At 61.0% G+C, this 15,520-nt stretch overlaps 1 protein-coding gene across 2 annotated transcripts; it reads left to right on the plus strand.

Annotated features, from left to right (window-relative positions):
* Window positions 1-160: 160 nt before the first annotated feature.
* CILP2 (cartilage intermediate layer protein 2) lies at window positions 161-8,808 on the plus strand. Of its 2 annotated transcripts, XM_067032579.1 has the most exons (8): window positions 161-559; window positions 1,558-1,656; window positions 2,531-2,803; window positions 3,340-3,495; window positions 4,787-4,852; window positions 5,220-5,328; window positions 5,522-5,679; window positions 5,928-8,808. In XM_067032579.1, exons 1-8 carry the CDS (start codon window positions 496-498, stop codon window positions 8,261-8,263), a joined length of 3,261 nt encoding a protein of 1,086 aa, XP_066888680.1. In that variant the 5' UTR covers window positions 161-495; the 3' UTR covers window positions 8,264-8,808. The 2 variants fall into 2 exon arrangements, with proteins under 2 accessions (XP_066888680.1, XP_066888681.1); XM_067032580.1 differs by lacking the exon at window positions 4,787-4,852 and having other exon boundaries at window positions 431-559.
* The last annotated feature ends 6,712 nt before the right edge of the window (window positions 8,809-15,520 follow it).

Below are 15,520 nucleotides of genomic sequence, written 5' to 3' on the forward strand. Positions count from 1 at the left end.
CCCTCTGGCCTCGGAGAAAACTGGAGCCAGAAGAGTGGAGGGGAGATTCAGGGTGGGATTTCCAGGCTGCTTAGGGTGGCCTAAAGCCAATAGAATCGAAGTTAGACCCGATGGAGGATTTCTAGCCGCCTAAAGGGCGGCTTAAACATTGAAGGTTCGGACAGCTTCAGGCTCGATTCCAGGAGGCACTTCCCGACGTGGAGAACAGAGGGTGGGCTAAGGAGGGGACTTCCAGCCGGCGACGAGGGGACGCAGGCCAGCCCGAGGGCGGAGGTACAGCCGGATGCACCGAGGGGGGCGACCCAAAGAGGTTGTCTGCGCACCAAATTACCTCGGGCCCTGGAGCGTTGCTTGGACGGGGAGTGGCCTGGACGGGGCGTGGCCTGCGGTCGCGTCCCTCCCCCATCCACAGCCCTAGCGGCCGCCAGACCCGCGGGAGTCCGACCCGAGTGCACAGCGGAGCTGGGACCCTCCCTCCGACTTTCGGACCTGGCCATGGCGTCACTGCAGATACTGCTGTGCCTCTGTGTCGCCGCCGCGCACCTGGCGGGGACCCGAGGTGAGGCGCCCCCAGACCAGCCCCCTAGGTGCCGAACGTCTGACAGAGGGCGTGGCAGGCAGCCGGAGCCTGGAGACAGAACCAAGGGACCCACTTGCTTCCCCAGGCCTGCATTCCCTTTGCCAGCCTTGGGGGTGGAGTGAGGGGCAACGAAGAGATGGAGCTCTGGGACCACCTGGGGCAGGAGGGGATCTCATCCACTGTCTTCCCTCCTCCAAGGGACGATAGGGGCACCAGGAGTGTGGCTATGAACTTCAGGCTCCTCTGGATTCTCAGGACTGCAGGATGCCCATCTCAGCCACAGCATTTGGACCCTGAATCATCCAGTCTTGGCCTCAGTATGAAGGGGCCAGAGCTGTCCCCTCTCACCTAACTCCTTCCCTCTTACACACACACACACACACACACACAGCACTCAGAAAAGAAATTCCCATCTCTGGAACACTCAGTGGAGTGGGGAACTGGGCCCATTTCTCAGATGGGGAGACTGAGACTCCAAGAGGGAAGGGACTTGTCTGAAGTCACTGCCCAGCCCAGCTATCTCAGACAACTCGCGGCCGGAGATGCCAGCCTAGATTCCAAGGACTTCCTACTGGCAGCTTGGGCCCCAAGCACAGGGATGAAAGGTAGACTGAGGGAGGGACTTCCAGTCAGCAAATGGATGAAAGAAAATTCAGGTCAATATGACAGCAGGGAGGGGCACAGCCAACTGACCTCATGGCCACTGAGCACATTGGGAGAACTGGGTCTGGGGAGCAGAGTGGACACAGACTTCCCCAACCTAAAAGGGGCTGTGTCAGAGTGAGGCATGGGGCTGTGGGAGGCTGGGGGTGGGGACGTCATGGGGAGGCTTCCTGGAGGAGGGGGTGCTGCAATTCTCAGGGTCAGCCAGAGCTGGATTCCGGCTTCTCCCCTGTGAAATGGGGATGATCGTGGCAGCACTTTGCATACCAGGAGTTCACAGAGGTCCTTCCCCCTACCCTTCACCCCTTCGACAGGCACCACCACCCCTGAGGAGCCCATGGTGACTGCGTGGGGCCTTGAGGGTTCATTGCTGCACCATGGCCAGCCCTTGCCAGCCCTGGAGGACTGGGAAGGTGAGCCAGCTTGGGTCTGAGTCCTCGTTCCACTGTGGACTCTGTGTGAGCTCTGGTTGGTAGGGTCTTGTGAGGAGGGGATACAAGCTGGGTGAAGAGCCCAGGACTGACCTGGTCCCTGGGCATGGCAGCCCCTGGAAGTGGTGCCCCAAGAGATCGAAGTTTTAGGAGCAGGGAGATGAGAGCCCAGGCTGTTTGTCCAGGAGGAAACCAGGGTGGGGTGGGGCGGGGCGGTGAGACAACCAGCTCAGTTCAGTCAGGGAAACAGGAGTTCTGGAACCCAAGTCTCTAGCTTCCCAGCTAGGAAGGTTCTATTTGACTTGCTCTTGAATGAGGAAAGGAGTGAGCGCCCCTTGGGGGGGGTTGATGGAAACAGAAGCTGACCTGTGAGAGGCCAGACCCTTCCCACCTCTGGCTTCCGTGAAACAGAGGTTGCCTGATAGGTTCAGTGGGCAGTGAGCAAGGTCCCAGCTGGCACTGATGCGAGGCTGCTAGGCAGTGGAACAGCTGGTCTCAGGCCTGGCTCCTCGTGCTGCCTTTATATCTCCTTACACCTCAACGGTTCTGAATTCTGAGCGGGGGCTGGTGAGACAGTGGCAAGATCTCAGCGTGCACTCATGGGCCAGCTCAGATAGCAGCAGAACTAGGGCCGGCGCAAGCGCAATCCAACCTCCCCTGATCCTTTTACAGTTCCCTCTGCCCTCGAGGGCTCCGGATCTGGGCAGGCTGGGCTAGCCCATGCACTTTTGTGGGGACGGGCACCTGCCTTAAACACACGCAGATGGGGGTGGGCAGCCCGCAGCCCGGGCTCCTGCATGAACGGGTGGGGCCCGACCGGCTGAGGCTCGGGTCCCAGCGCGTGCGGTGCCCGCAGAGGCCAGCGAGTGGACGTCCTGGTTCAACGTCGACCACCCGGGAGGCGACGGTGACTTCGAGAGCCTGGCTGCGATCCGCTTCTATTACGGGCCGGCGCGCGTGTGCCCGCGGCCGCTGGCGCTGGAGGCGCGCACCACAGACTGGGCCCTACCGTCAGAGGTCGGCGAGCGCGTACACCTGAACCCCACGCGAGGTTTCTGGTGCCTCAACCGCGAGCAGCCCCGAGGCCGCCGCTGCTCCAACTACCACGTGCGCTTCCGCTGCCCGCTCGGTGAGGGCGGGGCTAAGGGAGCGGCGGGGACTGGCCATAGGTGGATGAGGCCTGAAAGGATGCTGTTGTGTGTGTGTGGCGGGGGGGAGGGGGGGAGTGCAGGGCGTGGCTAGGAAGAGGCGGGGCCTTTCAGGCGCAAGGCCGCAGGAGAGCGCGGACCGGATAGGAGAGGGGCTTTGGAAGGGAGGGGCTAAGAATGGCCGGGGCCCAGGTGGGGGTCAGGAAGGGGCCCCCAGGAACATAGCTCCCTCTCGCTGCCCTCTTTTGCTCATCTAGAACTCGGGCCGTTCTGTGGAGGTGTGTTTTGAGCCCCAGATGTGTGTGAGACGCAAGGAGCAGAGCAGGGCTTATCTTGGCGGGGGCGGGAAGATACCTCAACTGCACATTTGACTGGTGCGCCTGGGGGAGCACCAGCTGAGGCAGTGGGCAGGACTTCTCTCTGACTCGGATGCACGTGACGGGAACACCCCCCAGTCCCACACTGTCAACAGAATTCCAAGTTCCACCTGACGTCCCCATCCCTGCCCTCTCCCCAGAGGCCACGTGGGGTGCGTGGGGCCCGTGGGGTCCTTGTTCGGGGAGCTGCGGGCCAGGCCGTCGCTTGCGCCGTCGCCGCTGCTCAAGCCCCGCCGCGGATGCGTGTCCTGGGCGTCCCCTGGAGGCGCAGAAGTGTGTGAGGCCTCCATGTCCAGGTAGGAGGGGCGGGGCCTGGAGGAGAGAGGCGGGGCCTGGGTGTGGGGGCGGGGCCAGTTGAGGGAAGTACCTCGAGGGGCTAGTTGGGGTGGAGCCTGATGGGGCAGTGCCTGGAGGGAGGAGGCAGAGCCTGAGTGTAGGGGCGGAAGCCTGGACGACCAGAACTTGGACCACGTGGAGCCTGGCTTTTCCTTCCCTTCCGGGACCCGAAGAGCATTGGTAAATGTGTACATCTGGACGGGTGGACGCCATGGGGGTCGTGTCCAGTCATGGGCAGGTCTGAGGAGGCGCTTCCTCTGTGCGCCTGTTGGAGTGTGCGGATGTCCCAGTGGACGTGGATACACACAGAAGCTGGCTCACGCACTCGGGGTGCACACACGCGTGGCATTAGCAGGCCACGCCCGTCCCCCACGCCCACGTGGACATGCGCTCACCCCCTGGCAGACATGATGCCCAAGCCCTCCCTGGGCCAGACACCAGGCCAGCCAGGAGGCGACTGGAAATTCCAGTCAGGCCTGGTCTCCACAAACATGGTCTGGAGGCTGCCCCAGCAGAGCACGCAGCAGGGTGGGGGAGCACAGTGGCCAATGGGGTGGTGGGATTCCCCACCCTACTCTGCTTGGCTCTGCCTTCTCCGTGCCTCTGCCCTGAAGTTTCCAGTGGAATTTTCCATTTCATGGAGAAACCGCAGGATTTTGACAGGAGGGAGATGTTCTGGGCCCAAGACCCATCCCCTCGCTGGGCCCCCAGCCCCTGCCTGAACATTTTCTCTCATGCTAGAAGAAGCCCCTCTGCCCTGTAAGAGTCACTTATCCTGTCCCCTCCTCCAGGGCATCTCCTTCACACCAGGACCCCAGGTCCCTCCTCTTGGCCCAGCCCTGACCACTCAGCCCCGACCACTCAGCCCCATGTCCTTCACACCAAGGGCTGCTGTAAGCAGGTCCATTCTGAGGACTCTCTGAGGGGAACAAGGTGGGGAGGGTGTCTGGATACCTTTGCTGAGTGACTGATAGAGAGGAAAGCCCTCCCCAGGAAGGGGTCAAGAGTCTTCTCTGCCTCCTGTGCCCCCCACCACCAGGTGTGGCCCCAACACCTGTGGGTGCTCTGACCACATCCTTCTGGGCTCGGTGGTCACCCCATCTGAGCGTCCACTGCCAGGATCCAGGGTCTCCTTGCGAGACTGGCCTGGCACCATGGCTACTAGCCATGCCCACGGAACCTTCTGGGTTCCTGGAGTCTGTGCCAGCAGCCGAGCCAATGTCAGTGCCCAAATGGATGGCTTCTCTGCAGGCATGGCCCAGGCCCAGGCCAACAGCTCCATCTCCGCTGTGGTCACTGTTGTCCTTAATAAGTTGGGTAAGTGCCTCGTGGCAAGAGGGATGAGGGCGCTGTGGAACTGGGGAGGAAATTCTGGGTGACACCAAGCACTTGGGACGATGTGATGCACAGTGAGGCCAATGGGGCAAGAAATAAGATGTAACGGTCATTGGAGAAGATGTGAGGTGAGAGGTGGACTTGCAAAGGGAAACATTAAGATTAAGCATTAAGGGCACAGTCTCCAGCAGATGTGAGGTGAACCTGAGTGGGGGGAGGGTCATCAGAAAAGGCCCAAGTGAAACAGGGCATCACTGTAAGGGAAAGGATGGGGCCCTGCTCTTGGGAAGGGTCATTGGGAGAAGCTGGGATGGGGCAGGGCCCTGACCTTTGCTGCCTCTGCCCCCAGAGAAGCCCTACCTGGTGAAGCACCCTGAGTCCCGAGTTCGAGAGGCTGGCCAGAATGTGACCTTCTGCTGCAAAGCCTTGGGCACCCCCAAGCCCAAGAAATACTCCTGGTGAGTGCCTTGCCCCATGCTCAAGGGTCTCGTGCCCAGCTTTGGGGTTGGAATGGGCTTCCCATGATATGTGGTGCCTCAGAGACCCAGAGGAAACTGCTCTGCAACCTCCCTGTGCTCCATGTGGGGCGGGACGGATGCAGCCCCTCCCCCGTGCCAAGGGCATTCATGGTGTTGTTCACCCGCCCCCCAGGTTCCACAACGGGACCCTTCTGGACAGGCGAATGCACAGGTACGGGACCCACCTGGAGCTGCATGGGCTTCACCCAGACCAGGCAGGCACCTATCACTGCAAAGCGTGGAATGATGCCGGGGCCGTGCGATCGGGCACTGCCCAACTCACCGTGCTTGGTGAGTGTCCTCAGCCACCCTACCCACAACCTTGAGCGAGCCCTGACACCAAACGGAGCCCCAACCCCAGCTAAAACGCAACTTCAAATGGGACCCCAACTTCAGAATGATCTCTGACTTTGCTCAGTCGGATCCCAGGCTCCCACTGAGCCCCTGGGTTGAGCCTCTGATCCCAATCTAGGCCCCCAACCTTGGCCTCCGTGGAGTTCCCCCCCTTACCCTGATCTGGCTGATTTCTTGCTCCACAGCCCCAGGCCAGCCGGCCTGTGACCCGCAGCCCCGAGAACACCTGATCAAGCTTCCGGACGACTGTGGTCAGCCAGGCAGCGGCCCCATCTACCTGGACGTAGGCCTTTGCCCTGACGCCCTCTGCCCCGGCCCTGCAGGCTCGAGCCCCCGATGTGGGGCTGCAGGCACCCGCTGCTGCTCCGTGCGCCGGCTGGAGAGCAGGAAGATCCACTGCTCTGGCTACGTCCTCCCAATCAAGATAGTGGCTGAATGTGGCTGCCAGAAATGTCTGTCCCCTCGGGGGCTGATCCGGGGACGTGTGGTGGCCGCTGAGTCTAGGGAGCCCTTGCGCTTTGCTCGGATCCTCCTGGGCAGGGAGCACATTGGCTTCACATCCTACCAGGGTGACTTCACCATTGAGGTGGCACCTTCCACTCAGCGGCTGGTGGTTACTTTCGTGGACCCCAGTGGCCAGTTCGTGGACACTGTCAGGGTCCTGCCTTTTGACCCTCGAGGTGCGGGCGTGTACCATGAGGTCAAGGCCATGCGCAAGAAAGCCCCTGTCATCTTAGATGCCAGCCAGAGCAACACGATATCCCTTGGGGAGCTGAAGGACGAACCCCCCTTAGGCGAGCTGGTCATCCCGCCGAGAGCCTTCCGCAGAGCTGATGGTGAACCCTACACAGGGGCTGTGGAGGCCCGGGTGACATTCGTGGACCCCCGAAATGTCACCTCGGCGGCCGCCGCCCCCAGTGACCTGCTATTTGTGGACAGTAACGGGGAGTTGGCCCCACTGCGCACCTACGGCATGTTCTCGGTGGACCTCCGTGCCGCCGGCTCCACAGAGCAGCTGCAGACCGGGCCGGTGGCCGTGCGTGTGGCCGCCAACCAGATCCGAATGGCCGGCCACGCGGAGGCCCTGAAGCTGTGGTCGCTGAACCCTGACACGGGCTTGTGGGAAGAGGAGAGCGGCTTCCAGCGTGAGAGGTCGGCGGCCTCACGGGTCCGCCGGGAGGAGCGGGTCTTCCTGGTGGGCAACGTGGAGATCCGGGAGCGGCGTCTGTTCAACCTGGACGTGCCTGAGCGCCGCCGCTGCTTCGTGAAGGTGCGCGCCTACGCCAACGACAAGTTCAACCCCAACGAGCAGGTGGAGGGAGTGGTGGTCACGCTGGTCAACCTGGAGCCTGCCCCCGGCTTCTCGGCCAACCCCCGCGCCTGGGGCCGCTTCGACAGCGCCGTCACTGGCCCCAACGGGGCCTGCCTCCCCGCCTTCTGCGATGCTGACCGGCCGGACGCCTACACCGCCCTGGTCACGGCCGCCCTGGGCGGGGAGGAGCTGGAGCCCGCCCCATCCCGGCCCCGCCCGCTCCCGGCCACGGTGGGCGTGGCCCAGCCCTACCTAGACAAGCTGGGTTACCGCCGCACCGACCACGACGGCCCCGCCCTCAAACGCAATGGCTTCCGCATCAACCTCGCCAAACCCAGGCCCGGCGACCCCGCCGAGGCCAACGGCCCCGTGTACCCGTGGCGCAACCTGCGGGAGTGCCAGGAGGCCCCGGTGACCGCCAGCCACTTCCGCTTTGCTCGCGTGGAGGTGGAAAAATACGAGTATAACGTGGTCCCCTTCCGCGAGGGCGCGCCGGCCTCCTGGACTGGAGATTTCCTGGCCTGGTGGCCCAACCCGCAGGAGTTCAGGGCCTGCTTCCTCAAAGTGAAGATCCAGGGTCCCCAGGAATACATGGTCCGCTCCCACAATTCGGGGGGCAGCCACCCTCGGACCCAGGGCCGGCTCTACGGTCTGCGGGATGACCGGAGCGTCCGAGACCCCCAGCACCCTAGCACATCTGCCGCCTGCGTGGAGTTCAAGTGCAGCGGGATGCTGTTCGACCAGCGTCAGGTGGACAGGACGCTGGTGACCATCGTGCCCCAAGGCAGCTGCCGGCGCGTGGCGGTCAACGGACTCCTGCAGGATTACTTGACCCGGCACCCCCCTGCTGCACCCGCTGATGACCTGGCTGGCTTCTCCATGCTGGCCCCGCTGGACCCTCTGGGTCACAACTATGGTGTCTATACAGTCACTGACCAGAGCCCAAGGCTGGCCAAGGAGATTGCCATCGGCCGCTGCTTTGATGGCTCCTCTGATGGCTTCTCCAGGGAGATGAAGGCCGATGCTGGCACAGCCGTCACCTTTCAGTGCCGGGAGATACCAGAGGGCCGGCTGAGCCTCTTCCAGAGGCTGCTGGAGTCCCCGTCGGCAGCTCTTGGTGACATCCGCAGGGAGATGGGTGAGGTGGGCCGGGCACAGGCGCGAGCCTCAGGGCCCCCCCGCACCCGCCGTGGCAGGGTCCAGCAGTGACCCTGGGCCCCAGCCTCGCTCCTCGGCCCTGCTCCAGACTCCTCTGTCCTTGGTAAGTCTCTTCAGGTTTCTGGGCACTTCCCTCTCCTGCCCAGAATTCAGTCAGGTCCGATGGTGGAAACACAGGCAGATAATTGTTGCTGTGTGACGTGAAATGGAGTTTGTCCTGACTGTGGGAGCCAGCATCCTGGGGTGATGGTCGGGGCTGGTGACCGACTGAGGCCCAGAGGGGATCATTCCCAGCTCACATGCCAGCTCTGATTTCATTTCATATTTTGACCCTGATTTCAGATAATCTGCCCTTTCAAATTTCTCTGCTGAGCTGGATGCTTTATTGGGTCCTCTACCCTGAGTTTTGTTCTTGGGGTTATTTATTGAATAAATAATAACAGGTGTGAGTGTGGGGTCCGGACATGGCCCATTGAAGGTCTGGGAAAGAGGCTTCTTGGCTCTGGGGCTGGGGAGCACAATTCTCATATGTTTGGTGCTTGGAGATTCCCCAGGGGGTCGGGGCAGGGATTCAATTAAAGATGCTTCATTTCCAACTCCTGGTGTCAGTCTTGGGGAGAGAAGGATGGAGGCTGGGGCTGCTGGATCCACGTGTACCTTGGCAGGCAGAAACAGGCCTGAAGCACATACGGACATGGGTGTGCAAGCGGCTTGCAGGCCCCCGTGCGGCCCCGGACACTACTCAGGCAGGCACGTGGGCCCCAACCGATGCCCACAGAAGTGCATCTGCGACATGTGTGTTCAGAGCTGACTCATAAGCAGCCCAGGCTTGTGCAGCCCTGACTGCAAAAAACACAGTAGCAGCTGCTGCCCTGGCCTTATCCTCCTTGCCTGGCTGTGGTCAGTGGCTCCTATCTGGCCACATGCCCAGGGGCTACAGTGGGCAGGGAGGGGCCCTGGCAGGGCCGCTTGCCCCAGGAGGCAGGAACTGAGGCTTCCCTGGACTTCTTCCCCCGGGGCCACAGCTGCCCTGCCCTGGGTCACACCCGGCTGAGGCCTGGCCATGCCTTGACCACATGGTGATTTGGCTGCCCAAAGCCATGGTCCTGAGCCCTCTGACCTCACCGGGACTCTCAGTCTGGAGGTGCAGAACCATCACTTGCTTGTGCTCTGTGTGTGCGTGGCCAGGCAAGTTGTCCTGACGCCCCATGGGGCAGGCGCTGTTCTGACCACACCCCCGCTTTCCAGACAGAGAAATTGAGGTCCCAAAAAGGAGAGGCAAAGGGCTGCTTGGGCCCCGGAGTGAATCCCAGCAGGAGCGGGGGGCTCCCTGGATGGCCCAGCAGTCCCCTCAAGAACACGCGTGAGGGCTTCCCTGGTGGCGCAGTGGTTGAGAGTCCGCCTGCCGATGCAGGGGACGCGGGTTCGTGCCCCGGTCCGGGAGGATCCCACGTGCCGCGGAGCAGCTGGGCCCGTGGGCCATGGCCGCTGGGCCTGCGCGTCCGGAGCCTGGGCTCTGCAGCGGGAGAGGCCACAGCGGTGAGAGGCCCGCGTGCCGCAAAAAAAAAAAAAAAAAAAAGAACACGCGTGAGACTCCCTTGGCCTGTAGACGTCGGTCCCTGGAAGGCATCGATGTGGCGTTTCTGGGGGCCTGGAATGGGGAGCATTGTGCCTGGCTGATTGCCCCCAGAAAGGGTGATGGCAGGGAGCTGGAGTGCGGGGTATTATTCCCTTATTCTAGGGCCTTCTCAGGCCTTCTGCACACCCACCCACCTACCCACTCAACTGCCCACTTCCCCTTCTATCACCCACCCGCCTGCTCTCCCACCTGTCCTCCCCTGCCCCTCCAGTCCCTCTTACCATTTCCCTGCCTAGCATTTAGAGGTGTCACCTCTGTGCCAACAGTGGGGGCCTGGAGAGGGCCTGGCCTTGGCGGGGAGAGAGGTTCACACACACCCCGACACACCTTTGGAGTCAGTGCTCAGCTGACATGGCCTGCTGGCTCTTGTCCATCTGGAGAACTGTCCATCGGACAACCCCCAGCCTCTCCAGCCCTCACTCACACTTTTGCTCAGGCCATGCCTTTCGTGGGAACATCTTCCCCTGCCCAGGGGCCAGACTTAGGGTCCTGGAGGGTCTGGGAGAATCTGGCAAACCCAAGGGTATGAGCCCCAGTCTCTGAGGGTGGGCCCCAGGGCGGTGCTTGGAGACAAGGTTTGGAGGCCCCGATGCCAGCACCCCAGCCTCTCCTTGAATAGGCTGTGATGGACAAGAGAGGGGAGATGCTTTGAGGCCCCTGGGAGCCAGGGGCATGCGCATTTATCCAGACTTACCGTGTCTACACCCTCAGCTGAGAGGGAAGCTCAGAGGGGTGGGCACCCGCCCAAGGCAACGCAGACCCTGGGCCTGCACGAGTTGGGGGGGGGTCCCCCTGCAGCTGGCAGGAGAAGCTGGCTTCCAGGCTGGGTGTGACGAGGTATCAGACGCCACTGCCAAATACCTTTCATTGAGAAAATGTTGGGGCCGTGGCCACTGCCAGGCCTGGGGCAGCTGAGTTTGGGGCCGGCAACCGGCCCCCCTTCCCTCGGGCGGGGCAGAGATGGGTGGGCGTCATCCTGGGGCCCCCTCCCCAGCTGCTGCGGCTGGGCCAGGAATGAGCAGGGGCTCCTAGAGGGAAGCGGGCCAGGGAGACTGTTCCAGGAAGAGGGCAGAGCCCAAGAAAATGCTTGGCACGGGACGGTGGCTGGAGCCCCAGTGCCTCCTCATCCCTGCTAACAACTCTCCAAGACGGCAGCACTTGGCCTCAATATTCAGATGAGGAAACTGAGGCTCCAGGAGAAGGAAGCCATGGCTCTGAGCTGACAGCCCCGTGCTTCTTGACGGTGCTTTGTGACCCCATTCTAGCCTCTGAGCCAGGAGTCCCCCTCCTCCCCGCTCCTGGAATGTTTGCTATCCGCCTCCTGGTAAATCCATTGCTCTCCCCCTAAAACGGGGGCTGCCAGACCACACCCCGTCAGCTTGGGGTGTGGGAGGCATAAAGTCCACCCCAGAGACCCCAGCTCCAGCCACGCTGGCGTCAGCTCAGGGCACAAGGAGGCCCTTGGCCCCACCCATGGCATTTTAGACTTATAATTTTAGAACCAGGGGTTCTTAAAATTCCTAGTATTGCGAGTGGGAGAAAAATCTTGGAACAGTGCTTAAAACAAGAGAGTCTTAAACCTGTGGAATCCAAGATGAGGAAGATAAAAATGAACACACATTGAGCAGTGACTGGATACAAGCCCTCCCTGTCCCCAAAGCCCTAACTCACTTTGAGAGCATTTAATGTATATTTATTGTCTTGGGCCTCAAAATATGCTTTTAGGGAGCGTGGTTTTTCACACACATAGCCCCCATTTCACAGCTGAAGGGACTTGCCCAGGGTCACACAGCAAATGGGGACACCATAGGCTGAAGGGAAGGGCAATGTTTCTCAGAGTAAAAGACATAGGCAGTGGGTCTTGAAGGATGTCTAGGAGTTTTCCAGGTGGGCAAGGCAGGAAGGGCATACCAGGCAGCTGGAAAGGTACATGTGAAGGCTGAGGAGGGAAACCTCAGGCGGGCATGGAGAAGGGAGACACACAGGGGAGGTGTACAGAGCCTTGAGTGCCAAGCAAGGAGCTGGAGAGTCTCTGGTGGGTGACGGGGAGCCACAGAAGGTGCTGGAGCTGGGAAAGATCACACAGTTTCTCATAACAAAGACTCCTCGAGGCCCGGGGCGGCATTCAGCGTGTTGAAAAGTGTTTCTTTTATGGAACTGGGTCTGCCCCCTCCCACGTGGCAGACCTTCAAGGGTCCAAACCCACAGCCCAGCGCCCCTTCCCCTCCAGCTGCCTCCTGTTTTGGCTGAACACTGCTGGCTCCTCCACTTGGGCCTCATGTCCCTGGCATGGCTACCCACCACTTCCCCAGCCCTGTCTGTCTCCCTCATCAGCCCTCAGAGTTGGGTATGACCCAGTCGCAGACCCCAAAGACTGAAGCCAGCCTGGCGGGGAGAACTGGCTTCAGTCAGGTGGGAGGAATGCTTGCATTTTAATGGTGGAAACAGAGGCAGGAGGCCAGCAGAGAAGGAACAGTCCAGCTGGGCGCCAATGTCCTCCTGCCCAACCCCTCCCAGGGCAGGAGCTGAGGCCAGACCCCAGGGCCTGGGGTGGGGGATCTGGGCAGGCAGGAGGGAGGAGACCCCAGGGATCAGGGGAGCAACAGACACGGACATCTGGGGATGGATGCAGGGAAACATCCACCGCCCTACCCAGGGTCACAAGGCTCTGTGCCAAACAGCGGAGGTGGCGCGTGGAGTCCTTATCATCAGTCCCGAGGTCACACCCTCCTGGTACCTTGCTGTCCCTGTCCTCCCCAGCCAGACACTCCCTCCCACACCACCAGGCCACCTTCTTGTCACTCATTCAGCTACACTGTCACTCTTAATTGCAGCCACACACGCAGTCATCGCCCCCATCCCCCCACCAAAGTGCACACGGTTGGATTTGCCGGTTGTTTTGGGTGTGACAGCCTAGCTGGTCCCTGTGTCAACCCTCAGAGCAGCCCGGGCGGATGAACCCTGACACACTAGCTTACGAGGCAGGGTCCTGCGAGGGTGCTGGCAGCCAAGAGCACCTGTGTACAGTGGAGCATCGACACCGACAGCTGCCCTCTGTCACCCTGCCCTTGGGGACACTCAACCCTCAGACACCCAGATCGCCCAAGTCAGGGCTGATCCTGACCCGCCATGAACCCCCGCAGTTCAGTCCCTCAAAGCACACCGGGCGCAGCCTGGGGCACATGGCACCTCCCACCATCTGGTGGCCCTGGGGAGGCCATGGGCTGGGGGCTGGGGGCGCCTCGAAGTCCCAGATGCTTTTCCTAGGAAGTCCCGAATCCCTTCCTGCTGACTCAGCCCTGGGGACTGGCTGCCAAACCTCAGGTATGTTCTCGAAGGCTGCTTGGCGGGGCCTCCATCAAGGCAATCGGGGGAGCCCACTCAGGACTCAGCCCTCCCCTGGGCCCCAGCCACTCCTTTGTCCCAGATGGAGCTTGGGCTTTAACGACGGGTCATAAGGCAGGTGGAGGAGGCTGAGGTCGGCTGCTCACGCCCCCAGTTCTTCCGGGCTGAGGGTCGGTAGACAAATGAGCTCCAAGCCAAGTCAGGCTCCCTCATAAAGGGGCCCTGCTCAGCCCACTCTCCACGCCTTGTAAAGATGCCTCTCTCTTGGGTGGTCTGGGGGGATTTGCCTTGGCTGCCCCTTCTGGGGCCCGGCACGGGGACAGCGACACACACACACACACACACACACATGCATGTGCACACGTGTGCTCTCACGTGATGTCTACATGCAGACCTCTGGGTACAGATATGATTGATCGTGCCCAGACTCAGCCCCGGACTGGCCTTTCCAGAGCCCCATTCTGAAGAGGGAGGCAGAGCTAGGCACAGGTACCTCAGCCTGTGGGGGTCAGATTCAGGCCAGCAGGAGGGCCAGGGGCTGGAAAAAAACAGAGAAGGGCCAAAGGAAGGCTTTCTGGAGGAGAGGGCATTTGCTATGGGCTTTGAAGAGAGAATAGGAGTTTGCCAAACCAAGATCAGATATCCAAAGGTCTTGAAAGCTGGTTTTAAGAGTTTCCCTTTTGTCTGTGAGGATTTTGAGTAGGGGAGGGACACAGTTAGACAAACCGCAATTCACTACCTCCTCTTGAAGACCCAGCCTCTCCCCTCAGGGGGCTTTCAGTCCGATGGGGGAGGCAGAGCCAGACCCAATCTGGAGGCATAGACGAATCCTCAGGTTTGTGAAGCACCTGCTAGGCACTGGGTTGGGTGTTGTCAACAGCCTTTTAAGGCAGGTGTTATCTCTAGTTTTCAGCCGAGGAAAGCAAGGCTGAGAGAGGGAGGTACCTTTCACAGGGTCCCACACGAAGGCAGGGCTGTTCACACACAACCCTGGCTTCTGACTTGCAGTTGTGTCTGCTGACCTGGTCCCAAGCTGACCCTAAAGTTCGAAAGCCAGGGCAGTGGGGTTCCAATCAATAAGTCAGCTTTGCCAAGGGTCATGCTTTTGCATCTTGGGTCCTGGCCTGCCGGGGAGGCCCCTGCTCACGGGACACACAAGCTCCCCCTGGGCCTCAGCATGATTGTCCCTCTCCCACATCCCTTGTCATTGGCTGCTGAGTGGCTTTAATGAGCGGCCTCTAGGCAGAGGGGTGTCTGAGTAGGAGGCTGGTGGTGCTTTTCCAGGCCTCCTGGGAGGCCAAGGCCACAGGCCCGATGTCTGGCCCAGGTGAACACAGACACTTGGAAATGGCCGACCCGACGGAATCTAGGCTGTGGTCAGGCTGTGGCTGAAGAAGCCACTGGAAAAACACACAGTCCACGCGGCCAGATCCAGCTTACGTCTCACCAGGCAGGAGTGGCCTGCCCAGCGCCTGGAGCTGAGGAATGTTCGTTCCCTAGCTCTTTGGAACCTGCTGTCTCTGACCGGGGAATCCAGCCGCTGGGCGGTGCCACACTCGGTCTCCTGTGGTCAGGCTGTGACCTGCCTCCTAATGTGTCCTTGGAGAATCAGGCCTCTTGTCTTGTCCCCTGGCCCAGATTTTGTTGAAGACCATTTGTTTGCTTGCATGCCCCTGACAGTAGGGAGCTCACTCCTTTACAGCTGTCGTACCTGGCAGCCAGGAGCCTGTAACTGGACCAGTTTTCTATAGGAAGCTCTGGCTCCTTAGACCACGTGGAGGGGAGGTCACTGCAGCCTGAGCACCGCACACCTCACACCCCCTCCGTGGGTGCAGCCTCCTCCTGGGCCTCAAGACTTCCCCCATGCCCTTTGGATTCAGCGTGTCCTAAGTAGACCCAAGTGTCTCACCCCAGAATGTGCTCCTTGCCCCATGGCCATGCTTTTGCACTAATTTCTCTGTCCGCCTTCCTGAGCCACGGCCTGGGCAAGTGGCCCACACATCCATTGAGCACCTACTGGATGCTGAAGCGCTTTACTTGCATCTCTTCACTGACCCTTCCCAGTGAGGCTGTTCCTATAATTGCTCTACTTTACAGACGGCGAAACTGAGGCTCAGAGGGTTTACTTGGCGTCCTGGGGTAGCAGGGGCAGATTCTGGAAGTAGGAGCCATTCCCCTGCTGGAACCAGGATAGGGACCTGGCGGTCTTGTCTTTTGGGCTGGGGCGCCCCCTGGAGGCCAAAGGGGGAGCCGCAGCCTGAGCCACACCCTTGGGCCTGAGAGTCTCCGGCTTCCCATAGGCTCTGGCCTTTCCCCTACGCACA

Source organism: Kogia breviceps, chromosome 4, assembly GCF_026419965.1.
Source record: "Kogia breviceps isolate mKogBre1 chromosome 4, mKogBre1 haplotype 1, whole genome shotgun sequence".
NCBI lineage: Eukaryota > Metazoa > Chordata > Mammalia > Artiodactyla > Physeteridae > Kogia > Kogia breviceps.